Source organism: Netta rufina (assembly GCF_964035555.1).
Source record: "Netta rufina genome assembly, chromosome: 1".
Taxonomy (NCBI): Eukaryota; Metazoa; Chordata; class Aves; order Anseriformes; family Anatidae; genus Netta; species Netta rufina.
In genome coordinates this window covers 191,383,405-191,396,567 of record NC_140123.1, presented here as the reverse complement: position 1 = coordinate 191,396,567, position 13,163 = coordinate 191,383,405, and the positions used below count along the sequence as shown (strand labels likewise).

Below are 13,163 nucleotides of genomic sequence, written 5' to 3'. Positions count from 1 at the left end.
CATTGGTACTGTATCAAAGCTGCAGTCAGGATAAGGGAGCACTGTGCAAAAGTTGGCAGAAACAAATGTTACAAAAACTTTCGTAGACTGCAATCTAAAATGACACAAGTGGGCAAAGCCGGAAAACAGAGGGAGAGATTACCACATACCAGGAAGTTTTTAAGACCATAATACACTTACTTAGTCACTTTTCTCCATGGGCATTTGCAGTGCAAAGGGAGGAGAGACAGGAAATCTGTGACATATGATTCGACACGTTACACGGATTTCATATACTTAGGTATTCTTCAGAGCTCCCCCAGTCTGGGTCAAAGGCTTGTATTCAGGGTTTTGAACTAGCAAGCCAGAGAAATGTTTCTTGAGAGTGAACAATTGATTATTTTTTTTGTTGTTTATACAGAGCTGTTTTATTTTTATTATTTTTTATTTCAGTCTTTTACTTAAAATTAGATTTTTAAACTAAAATTATTTCTATTAGAAATTGAATGTTTTGTTTGCAAAATAATGAAAAGTCCTATGTAAAGCTTGCAGAACAAAGGATTTACCCCAAATAGTCTCTTTTTTTTTCTTTTTTTTTTTTTTTTGGCAAACTGCTTTGATGGTTGACAAAAAACAATGCTTCCCAATAGGAAAAAGTTTTGCTGAAAAATTCCCAGTGAGTTTCTGTTTTCGTATTGTGCACATTTTGTGAATGTGCAGCATCTGGAAGAAAGAAAAAAAAAAGCCAGCAACAAAACCAATTTTAGTTATCCATATTCTTGGGTATATATGCAATACATCAATCCTGTTTTCAACCAGTTTCCGTAAACCGATCCAAGAATGGAGCTGTCTATCAATCACCTAGTTACAGAAACAAAACATAATTCCTCAATCCTTTTTCTTTAGATCCTCTTCACCTCCGTAGCCTTTCTGTCTCTTCCCCTTTCACCTATCCCCTGCAGTGCTGTGCCTCTACCAGACAGTAGGTCCGCAGGGCACGGCCCCGTTGCTTTAATTGACCACGAATGCCACACACATATAATACCACGCTGTACAGTTTTGTGCAAGTCTGCTCCCTGTGGGCAGTTAGGAAAAGGCAGATGGAGCCAGCATTACACAGCTCTGGCTCTGAATGTGTTTGTCCTGGAGTGACTTCATTGTCTTTGGCTGAGTTATTTGCACATTGCATCAGTTGAAGGGTCACCAAAATCCAAGGGTAAAGTGGCCAAAAAAAAAAGCCTGATATTATTCTCGCTGCCAACGGCATAAATTCCCATTTTTTTGCAGCAATAAGGCTTGACCCAATTAGAAGTAAGTAGAATAGTCAGAAGAATAAAGAGGCCAATTTGGCATTTATCTTCAGTGTTACCCTTACGAAACCTTTTTTAATCCGTAGCAGCTGAATGCACCAAAACCAAACCAAGCAAACAGAAACCCCACCGACAGTACCACCCCCACAACACCACCACTCCTGACGTTGCTGAGCCCAAGCCCTACATAAATCTGGTGCAATTCCCGTGGCAGCAGCCCCCCTTGCAGCAGGGGCCAGGATGCCCTTCCTGCAGAATCCCACAGCGGCGTTTAGAGGAATGCCATTCCCCTGCCTACCTTTGCCCTCCAGCCTGTCTGCACTCCTTAACTTTGTCCTCATGTAAAATACTAGAAAACTTGGCAGAAGCTTGAGCGGGGTGATGCTGATGATTTAAGATTACCTTGTATTGTAATCGGTGCAGTGAGTCATCCCGAAGAAACTTGCGTGCATGATATTAATGCCATTCAGTAATGCATTCAGTAAGGTGCCCCATCAATACCTGCAAAGTTGCTAGCAAAATGAGGAAAACAAGGTTATATGCAGCATGGGTGAAGAAAAGGCACATCCAGAAGTCTGAAGAATACTACGGAGATGTACAGTAGGTATCCATAAAATGTCTTTTTTGACCTGCTGTGAAAATCTGCATATATTTAGCAAGTGTCAACAGCGCTGGAGCCATAGGCTCGTGGCAGCCTGTCACATGGGGGAAGCCATGAGTGCGTGTAGCAGCTTGCTGGATACAGGACCAGGCCTGCCCGCTCAGGGCTGATGACATTACTGAACGGGTTCGACCTGTTTATGGTTTCTCAGCACCCCAGATTATAATTATTCCTCATTATTTTGCACATTTGTCATTTCTCTGGGTCTTGTCCAGGGAGCCATTATGCTAAGCCACGTATAAGCACACTGACAAGCACATTTCCTCTCGCCGAGATTTTTCCATCTGATCATTTCAGCCCTGGATTTGCTTTTGTTAATGCCACGGACAGCAACTCTGGCGTGCTCTGCTGGCTTTTCCAGTGGCTCTGAAAGAGCCACAAATCCCTGCAGTGCCATGCTGAGCTGGGCCTCATGCCATTGATCGTCTCTTTGTTCATCAGGAGTGGGCTCCCTGGCTGTAGTTTGCTGCTGTGGCCTCTCTCCTGTCTTGCTACCATCCTCCAGCCCATGTCTGTTGAGCTGCATTGGAAAATGATAAATTGGGAAAAGGAGCTTTTTAACTTCTTTCTTTTTTTTTGGCATCTGGATGTTGTCTGGCATGTAAGTGCAATGATGGACAAGGATGCAGGATGCATGGTGCTACAGACCCCAGATGTAATCCTTTTTTTAAAGTCAAATTTAGCTTTTTTTTGTGTTTGTTTTTCCTTCAGAAAACTTAGGAAAAAGAATTGTAAAAGAAACCCTGCAAGAAAACAAGCTGCTGCTGTCATGAGGCTATCGCTAATTTCTGCTGACAGCTGTGTGTGTTTCTGTCACCAGTGCTCTGCCCCAGCACACTGCGTGTGTTATTTGTCTTCCTGGTTGCAGAAGGCGTTTCTGTGGCATCTATTGTTCATCGCATCTGCATCGTATCATGTGCAGTCAAAGGCTGTGTGTACCAAGGAGCCTGGTGAGGAATTTGGGCTCTGAAAGCCAGGATTATGCTGGTACCTCTGAGAGTGTTGTGCTGCGTTCATGGACAAGCCATTTCTTCTCTTTATTTGTAAAACGGCTGTAGCTGTAGGTGCTGAAAGCCCCTGACTTGGCTGATGGTTTTGGAACGCTAAGGTCCTTTCGTGACCTGCTCCATGCCAGCAGCAAGGACAGAGAAACAAGCAGATGCATTATTGTTAATGCACAGTAGGAAGTTAGTTTATTGGGAGTGAGATTGCCTTAAGTGTTCAGAGGAAATAGCTCAGACATTAGAAAATAATTTTTGAAATGGCAAAGGGATGATGTGAAAGTGGATTCGTCCTTGTCTATTGTTTAAGACGTTCCAAGGGGTGAGCAGGGAAGTTGAGAGAGGGAGCGAGGTAGCAGGAGGCAAGATGCTAATATTAAGTCAGAATATAAGTTGAAGTGACCCCAGAAATGCTGTATCCTGGTGAGCTGAGGCTAGCTCTTACCCCTTCAGGAAAATCAGAGAATGGGTTTGCTGGCTTAGGGACATGGTTTAGTGGGAGACATTGGCAGCAGGGTGATGGTTGGACCAGAAGATCTTGGAGGGCCTTTCCAACCTTAATGCTTCTGTGATTCTATGATTTCCTTCCCATTTTGCGGCCCTTTCATGAACCTCCTTCTCTCTCTGTCCATTACTCATAAAGCAGCTGATCTGAGCAGAGGAGCCGCTTCCATGGGCACACGAGCACACCCACCCACAGCCTAGCTCAGATCCAGAGCTCCCATCACAACTCAGCCCTGGAGATCATCGATATTCTCAGCTTTAACATCAGCAAACATAAACAGCAGTTCGAATGTCACCTTCAGAAGTGTAGCTGTTTCTGTGGCTTTCGTGAGGGACTGATCTGGGACTGATCATCAGAAACAGCTTGTGTGCATCTGTCCCCTGTCCCAGAGCTGATCTGGGTGGCGATCCAGTTGAGCATTACACAGCTCCCTCTCTGCTGGGAGCCAGCTGCTGGGAAGCACTGGGATCCTTAAGCAAGAAATGAAAGGAAACTAAGGAAACACTGTAGGATCGGTAAAGGTGACGTATTTCTGATGCACACGTGTGCTTTTTAAATCTATGTACACGTTTATAAAAAAATCTTGACACTACTTTATAATTCACAAGCCCCCTGTAAGTCTGCAGATACAACAACACATCCCCATCCTGCTGCATGCAGCTGACAGTGATAAGATAAAAGTCAGCTGGAGGCCTGCAGAATATTAAATAATAACACCCAGTGCTATACGGCTGTGAGTCACTTCTAAATACAAGGTAGCAGGAAGTTTGTATGTAAAAGCCTCCTGTCTGCATGCACGGGTTTGTGCATTAGCTGCTTGTCTGGGCACACAGAATGCAGCCCTGGGTCTGCATCTGTGCTTCTCTCGAGTTTGCTGACTCACAGCAGTGAGAGGATACAGGCACTAAACATTGTCATCTGATGCTGCTGTTTATGGATTTTTTTTCTCTCTACATGCTGAACTTGTTTTTAAATTTCCACTCAAATCTGCTTTCCTTTCAAGGAGGTATAGCAAATGGTTCCGTAAAACACACGTGACAGAGAAATGGTTAGTTACACACAGGTCAGAGATGTTTCTTCACAGAGATGGTAAGTGAACAGTAAACATACGATGGAGAAAGTTAAATTCCTCTTTCAAAGTTGGCATAGTATTTGTGACATTTTTCCAACTGAGTGCCAGTGGAAAAGCACTGAAGTATTTCTGAAATGATCCAGAACCCTGAAGGTCTCTCCTGCAATGGAAGTGCTCTTCATGATTTTGGTTGGGGATTGCAGAGATGTTGCAAGTAAAGGTGTATTTCCTTCATCAGCTCACGTTGTCCTGACATGTTTTGTTTGCATTTTTTGTAAGGCTGGGATGCCATCATGGACTGGAAAGATGTCTTATCAGGAGGAGAAAAACAAAGGATGGGCATGGCTCGCATGTTTTATCATAAGTAAGCATTTGGGTTTGTTATTTAAATAATATTTGAAAACGAGGAAGAGTTTTGGAGGTTTGCTGTAATAGTATGAGCATTTGTAGATGGAGATTTCCATGCAGTGTGCCCTACTGCTAGACTGCTGTGTAGGACTGCAGACCTTGTCATTTGCTCATATAATCTCTGCTTTTAGTTTGGACAATGCTTCTTAATTAAAATTTGCTTTTGGAAATGTAGCGTTACATTTTCTGCATGTTCTTTTCTGCATCTAATCGGGCACAAATGCCTTCCCAACATCTGTCCTACAAATATTGCAGCAGTCTGATGACTGCTTTAGAGGCTACGGGAGTTGGAAAGCCAAGCTCCACATTGTTTTTTTTTAATTTTGGAGACTGCAAACCCTGCAGAGGCAGCCCAGTCCATACCCAGCAGTGAACAGAAACTTTCTGAGTTGCCTGTAGTTACAGCATGCCTTGTTGACAGAACAAAGTAACACCAGGTCAAACTGGGGCGCAGCAGTTAGATCACTGTGTGCTCACAGGGACCAGGAAATAAAACTCATTTTTCCTGGAAGCCACGTCTGCACCTAAAAAATGCTTGGGAACTTGGAGTTGGTGCTAGGCAGCTTCCAGCTGCAAATGAGGGGCAGCTGGCTTGTAAAAAACAGCTCTCTTCTTCTTCTTGTCCTCTGAATTAAACATCGTATGTGGGAATATTGTCCAAAACGTAGATGACTTACATTCTTTATTTACTTTTGCAAGGCCAAAATATGCACTGCTGGATGAATGCACAAGCGCGGTAAGCATTGATGTTGAAGGAAAAATATTCCAAGCTGCGAAAGCCGCTGGGATATCCCTGCTTTCTATAACACACAGACCTTCTCTTTGGTAAGTATCTCCGAGAATTTGTCATGGTCCTTGCTTTTAGCCTTCTGCAGACGTAGATTGGCCTTTGTTCTATGAACTAGGACAGTTGTTTAATCAATAGCTACTGCACTTTTTAAGATAACCTGTCTAAAATAATAGCAATGTAAATGCATTTAACATTGATTTCTTTCATTCTTTGACACATACATATTCCTCTTTCTAATTTTTTTTAAATGTGTGGCAGTTATTAACTATAAATAGCAACATGCAGGTAGCTAAGGGGCAGTTAATTAGTCCACTACACCACAGCCATAATACCTCTCACCAGATTATTCTATAAAGATGACGAGATCCATGAGCTGTCTGGCGGAATGCTTGGGAGAAGATGGGGAACATGGCAAGTGAATCACCTACACTTTGTTCTTTCAGAGGAATCGATGCATCCATATTAAAACTTATGTCGTATAAAAACTGTGTCAAAAATATGACATAACTTCAGTCATGTCCTGTATCTGTAGGGCCCATGAGCTTTCAAAGTTTGATTGTCTATTAAAAAAAACAAACAAACAATAAACACTAGAATTCTGAGAAAAATCGTTCTAGTGAGATGATGCTAATTATGGACTAGTCCCTCAAAGGAAGTAAATACAGTTGATGAATACATAAAACAACCAAATACTTAAAGGGCAAAAGGAGATGAGATGGTGTAAGCTGACATTAGCAGAGACTATTTGTTCTGAAGTCCTTGGTCTCTACTAGAGTCAGGTTGTTTGCTTTTTTAAGCTGATGACAAAATTGGATCAGAACCCAAATTTTAAGAAAAAATTGGTGTTCTGATAGGAAAAATAAAATAATACAGACACGTATTTTTAAAATGATTTAAACTATACTTAAATATAAAAGGTTTTTTAATTTAAAATTTTTTGAAGTTGGCATTATTTCAAACCACTGCTCAAGAATATAGGTATTTGAGAGCATCCCACCTACAAATAGTGATGATGCAGAGGGAAATTCTGCCAAAGAGCTTGTGAGAATGACCTTTGAGTTCAGTTTCCCATGGACATTTCTTGTTTTCTAGTATTAATGCTGTTCAGGAAGGTTTGTAGCCTTCACAGTATTAATGAAATTATCAGAAATCTGGTAACTTATGGGGATCAAGAATTGATAAAAGCAGGTGGATAGATAGGATGTGATGGCTTTGTTCTGGAGAAGTAAAAAACAAGTGCTGAGTATTCAGAAATAAACATCAAATGCCTTTCATCAGGTATGCTTCCATAGGGACTGCGCTGTATAGACAAAGATCAGGGCTGCATGTTGCTTTCTCCTTATGATTATACCAGGCACTGTTTGCTCTTTTATTCAAAATATTGGCTACCTTCTTGTACCACAGCAATTAGATGTCTCAGTCATCTATCTTAGCTTCCTGATTTTATTTTATTTTATTTTTTACGGGTGAAAAAATAGAGGGACGGTTTAAGCATTTTGTGTCACAAAGAATAATATGAAAGAAGGGGTGAATGTAAGCCTGAAGTTGAATCTCGTTTGAGCCTCATGTCATAAGCTATTGAGTTTATTAAACTGTCACATTCCCCGGATGGAATTTCTAATCACTGTTTTGTGACATGTTTCATCTTCTATAATTTATAGTGATAAATTACACAGCCGTAACAGCAGCTCTGAGGGAACTCTTGCACCTCCTGATAAATGTCCTGTCAGGTCTTGGCAAACTCCACACACACGTACACCTTTGAATATTTTTAGTGCACACACCCTGACACACAAAAGATCTGTGACTCTTACACAGACTTTAATTTGGCTCCTTGCAGTATTTTAGGACTGGAGGTTTATTTACCCAACCTTATAAAATGAAGGGGAACAAACTGGGGTGTAATTTGAACAAGCTGCTTTTATCAGCATCAGGTGCATCGTGCCTGAATGCACTGGGGCACACGTTCCCTTTCCTTACTCTGAAGAGAAGGTATTATTTGTGTGTGCAACAGACTGCAGCTGGGAGGAGTGTTGGTCAGGGGTTATGATCAGATATCTGTAATGTCACTGGAGGTGAAGGCCTAGGGAAGTCCTGGTGACAGGCTTTGAAACACCCCAACCCCTTATAGGAGAGTGCCCTGGGTTTATGAGTCACTGAAAAGCTTGTGAAAGTCTTACCAGTGATCCAGGACTGGACAACACTCATCTTCCTGAGAGACGCCACTGAAAACAGACACAGACACCCAAACTGCGTGCAAAAACATGTGTGCAAAATTACTGATGTTCTGATTTCTGACGCAGGAAGTACCACAGTCACTTGCTGCAGTTTGATGGACAAGGAGGCTGGCGCTTTGAGCAGCTGAACACGGCCGTCCGTCTGTCGCTGAGTGAGGAGAAACAGAGACTGGAGTCCCAGCTTGCAGGAATTCCCAAAATGCAGCAGAGACTGAACGAACTGTGTAAAATGCTGGGAGAAGACTCAGTGCTTAAAAAAATGGACGAAGAGGAATAAATAATTTATGTTTTATGTTTTTAAAAGTATTTTTTTAGTTAAAAGCATTACAAGTTCAGACATTATCCTTTGCATGCATTGTGCTAGAGGCTTAGAGCATAGAGAAACACAGCCAGCAAAAAAATAATGCTCTGAATGCTACGTAAGACTTCAGCATTTTAGTATTAAGGAAGAACGCGGTGGAACTGTGAAAAGAAAATAAGCAAGTGCACAGAGTATGAGATTAGTCCTCGCAGCTTATGTTAATTCCTAGTGAAAGCTCAATTCACTGCAAAGAGCTACCAACACTCTTAGGTCTTGTAGGTGAGTTTTGGCCTGAGACCTGGCCTGCAGAATGTGCTCTTGTACCAGGTCACTGTGTGCGTATGATATGCCTGCTACACAGGGCGAACCTGGCATGAAGCTCAGGCATGGAGCACGGCAGAGGCAGCTTCTGGGTGAGTGCATGCAAAAGTCTCACTTGGGTATAAGAAGCATTCTTTCAGCCCGTGTAAAACAAAACTCCTGTTCTACTACTGAGTCGCATACACACCTTTACCCGCGTTTCCGTAGGAAATAACGTAAGAGGCTGACCAGAAGGTGATTGTCTGAGCAACTGACTGCCCTTGTGACAAGGGAAAGAGGGATGGAGCTGAATATGTAACATACAGGTGCTGTACTTGATGCTGTTGTGCACAGCTTCGGAGGCTCTTTGCCCTTGGTGATGCATCAGATCCTTCAGGGAATTATTTGTATCCTGTTCATAACCTCTCGGGGAGGGGATGTAGCACTGAGCCTGGCATCAGGAGACTTTGTTTGGCTTGACTAAGTCTTTTGTCTGCTTCAGGGGCCTGATCCAGCCACTGGAACTCTGACCCAGCTCCTCTGTTGGTAAAATTGCAGCATAGACACTGAGACACTTTGTGATGGGAAGGGCTGCAGGAGAGGAGAACGGTGGCTTCTAACCCTACACTGAATTCTCAGGCATGCCACTTAAAACGCTCGGCACTTACAAAGGGCTGTGAAAAGCTAGAACATTTTATAACCACTAATTGCTGCCTGCCATGTTTTGTTAGAGTGGGTGAGCACCGTGCTCCCTGTGGGCAAGCAAGAGAGCACAGCAGTTACAGCTCTGCTTCCAGGTTTGCTCCCAGGTTGTGCCAGCTACTGCGGTGTCCCCGGTCAGTCGGGAGGGCTCTGAACTGAAACTCCCTGAGACCTCAGAGCTGGCCTGAGTGCCTTGCTGGAGGCCAAACTCAGTGAACTAGAAATAAAGATAGGAGAGCAGGAGCCACATCTCAGAGTAGGCTGTCTTCCTTCTCACTGTGCGTGCTAGACTTGCTGCTTTGGCTGTTCCCCTGTGGCTCTTGCACCAGAACCTGGAATAAGTCTGGTCTCTGTCCTGCTCCTCCGGAGTCTGTGGCTTGAATGCAACCCTGTACTTGTTCTGGTGACAGCTCTCATTAGTTTTCTCTGCAGAGTGCCCTAGGACATCTCACTGACACGGAAAGGAGTGCTCCTGGGAACCTCTGAAAGGGATGAGGAATTAAGGTTCAAATAATAAGGTGTTGTGCTGCGAAGTACAGGTGAAGCACAAAGCACAGGTCAGCGGTGTGGTGGATGACTTGTGTGTGCGTTTTAATCTGCGAGTGTCTCTGCTTGTCCCTCCCCCTGAAGGCTAGCTTTCCTCCCTCTCATCTTCAAAGACAAATTTGTAACTGCTGAGGAAAGAAGAAGTCAGCCAAGAATCTGTTCATGAAGATGACTGATGATTTTAAGCCCTGCGTGTTTCTGAGTTATGTTTCTCGCATCAGGTGTGCGCCGTGTGCCTGCCCTTGCCTTTGTGCATACCTTTGTGCTAGCACAACCCGGCCACAAAACCACTTCTCCAAAAGGTCCTCCCGAAGCAGGAGCTGAGGTGGAGGAAGGGGAACGACTGTTATGCACTTTACTGTGTGGCTGGGAGCTAAAGCAGGGTTGTCCCGTCCCCAAATGAGGAGGACACTGAGGAGCACCGAACGATCGGCCTGGTTGGGCGTAGCTCCCAGTTACAGCTCCCAGCCCCCCACCGAAGCTCAGCACCACGGCACTTGACTGCTTGGGAGCTGTTACTGGTGAGCACAGCACCCCAAAATCTGCTTTATCGCCTCGCAGAGATCCAGCTGCCATCTGTTCTGGCCCAACAAAAACAAAACAAAAACTTCTGAGGGCACTGCTTAGAAGGACAAAGTTTTTGTTGGTGGTGGTGTTTGTTTTTTAATGAAGTTCTGCATAAAATGTACATCATGACTGATGAAATTTTAATGGAAACTGGAATTGCACTAGAATCAATGTGATAGTATTTTGCTTTGAGTTTGCTATGTGTTTTTTGGATCCAGTGATAGACTTGGCCGTCCCCATTCAGTAATAGGGTGTAAAATAACCCAGCGTCCCGCTCTGCTGTTTGCAGGCATGAAAAGAACATGAGAGTGCTGATAGGAAAATAAAACCCTTCCCTAAATAGGATTTACCTGAGTAATACCAAGCCAGTTTTAGAAGGATTTTCCGTGCCGGTGATTCATTCTTCTTAAAGTCAGTTTCGTGGTTTGAAGAGAAGCTGCCCTGGAGATTTGCTCTGCAAACGTCTGGCTTGTTCCAAATGCTGATTGAGACAGGAGCCTCTGGTTCCGTTTCTAGAGAGTTTTGCCTCTGGTGTGATCGAGGGCAGCTCACTTTGTGCTGCTTGAGACATGGCCAGGGAAGCAAGAGCAGAGGTGCAGGCTCCCCGCTCGGGGAATTGCTCAGGTTGATGCTCTTCTGCAGCCAGCATCGAGGGAGCATGGGGCTGTTGCAGTGCTCCCAGAGAGGGCCAGAGCAGGGCAGGATGCCTCGGTGGAATCCTTTTTCTTGGTACAAAGAGAGTTAGCCATCAGTGTCCGTTCTCTTTCTGGCTTCCAGGAGCTGTGGCTCCCTGGGAAGCCAAGGAGGCGACATCGTGGCTCTCCTAAATGGTGCATCTAGCAGGAGCTAGGCAGATCCCACTCTCAGTATGGATGTGGCATAGTGTTGGGTGTCTGCAGCCTCCCGGGGCAGCCTCTCATGCCCCAGCACTCAGGGCAGACTGGGCTTGGCTGGGTCTGCATCCTAAAGAAGTAAGGCGTTGAGCAAAACTCACACCAGTCTCAATCACGGAGTAACCATACAATAAAAATATTAAATATCCACATCAGCTCATGCAGATAATGCTGGGATTTTTTTTTTTTCTAGAGTTTTCAAAATGGAAGCAAGCATTTTCTGTATGTGGGATTTCAGTATTTTAACCTAGGAAAAGTTTGTTTTTCTCTTAGTTTTGGGACCAGACTATTTTGTGTTTTAGATTCGGAAGCCCTCCTTCTGCAGGAGTCGAAAAACGTAAGAATCTTGAAAGGATTTTTTTAAAACCAGTGGGATCTGTGTTTAAGTGAGGAATGAAGGACTGGGTATTCGATGGTGTACGTTTAGGGAAAACTGCAATAAAAATGATATCCTAAAGCAAACGAACAAACACGTCCACAGGCCCCTCAGTATGTCAGAATTGTCATAATGCATGTCAAAGCCAAGTTTATGAGCCTATGATCAGATTTCAGTCGTATATGGAGTGAAATCACCCTACTGAGTCGTTCATACAGCTTGAGAGAACTGAACTGCTAATCGAATGTGTCTTTGTTTCGTTTCTGTTTGATATTAATGCCTTTTTGAGAGCAGACAATTTATAAAGCAATAAATTATGCTTTCCAGTTGTAATTTATTCCAACTTCAAATAAAACAAGTTGCATTTACTTTGCCTTTGCAGTTTACCTTACGAATCGTGCATGGAGCAGCCGAGGCCCATGCGAGAGCTGTGCCGGTGCGCTCCGGGGACCCCTTCCCGTGCCTTGTTCCTGTGACGGGGTTGGGAACCAAGGGGTAGGTGTTGTGTCCACCCACGAGCTGGCTTGGGTCCAGCCAAGTCAGAGAGCACTGACAGAGCAAAGTCCAGGGCGTGAGCCATGAGAAACGCACATTTTGGGGTTTTGGGGGGTTGTAGGACCACACTAGGGCTCCTCACAGCATGAGGAGACAGGCTGGACTGCGGTGGGAGGTGATGCTGCACGTGGCTTTCATGGTTTTTTGGAAGATGCATTGGTTTTTGTTCCTTGGAGAGTGTCCCCGCTTCGTGGGCAGGCCAGCAGAGAGCTGGCACCATGTGCTGGCTGAGTAGAGGTGTTCAAAGGCCTGGTACAGCTGAAAATTCCTGGTCAGTGGGGAATATCTGGAAGAACACCTCACAGGGCCTAACTTCTGATTAGGGCTCATTCTGCGGTACTTGCTTTGTGCGTTTGAAATTAGTGCCTTTAACCCCATGTAAACGAGGCCGTCTATGACAGGGCAGCAGTGAAGTGTAAGAAACACTGCACCCACCCAGTGCAAGTTTGGTCTGCATGAAGAATCTGTTTTTAAAGAGAGTAATTAAAAAGGAGAGAGAGAGATTGTGGCCGGTGGCCGATCTGGGGCTGAGGAGCCAGCCGGGCCCCGGGCTGAGTGCCTGGTAAGAAACCAGACTGGGAGGAGGTCTGGGAAAAAACAGGCCGAGGGAACCCAAGGGCAGAGCTAGGCGAAATCCCCTGGGATTGCAATGCCCTGGTGCAGGCTGAGGCTCAGGGAGCAGAGTATGCCTTGACATGATTGAAAATCACCAGGAGAGAAGATTTGGAGCCACAAAAGCCAAGCACAGAGCTGCGGGCTCCAGGTTAAACTGGCAAGCGAGAGTAGAGCCTGCTATTAGGGAAGGAGAAGAGGAAAGCACTGGACTACCTTGGAGTTTGCAAGCACTCCATGGGGAGGACACACGGTCAGGAGCACAGGATGCTGAAGCACAGCAAGATCTGGGACTCCAAAAGCCAGCAGGACTTTCGTTATGCTGAGGTCCGAATTTGAGTGTAAGTT

At 44.5% G+C, this 13,163-nt stretch overlaps 1 protein-coding gene across 2 annotated transcripts in view; it reads left to right on the top strand.

Moving 5' to 3' along the window:
• ABCD2 (ATP binding cassette subfamily D member 2) overlaps positions 1 to 12,016 on the top strand; it is a 46,186-nt gene extending 34,170 nt beyond the window's left edge. Inside the window, exons 8-11 of one of the 2 annotated variants that reach the window (XR_014619006.1) lie at positions 4,808 to 4,892; positions 5,636 to 5,761; positions 8,030 to 8,543; positions 9,699 to 12,016. Coding sequence is in view for 1 of the 2 variants with exons in the window: in XM_084298908.1 (XP_084155034.1) it covers positions 4,808 to 4,892; positions 5,636 to 5,761; positions 8,030 to 8,240 (422 nt within the window). In the remaining variant the exon portion in view is untranslated. Of the gene's footprint in view, positions 1 to 4,807; positions 4,893 to 5,635; positions 5,762 to 8,029 lie in introns of both variants that reach the window. The other variant, XM_084298908.1, reaches the window with a different exon arrangement.
• The last annotated feature ends 1,147 nt before the right edge of the window (positions 12,017 to 13,163 follow it).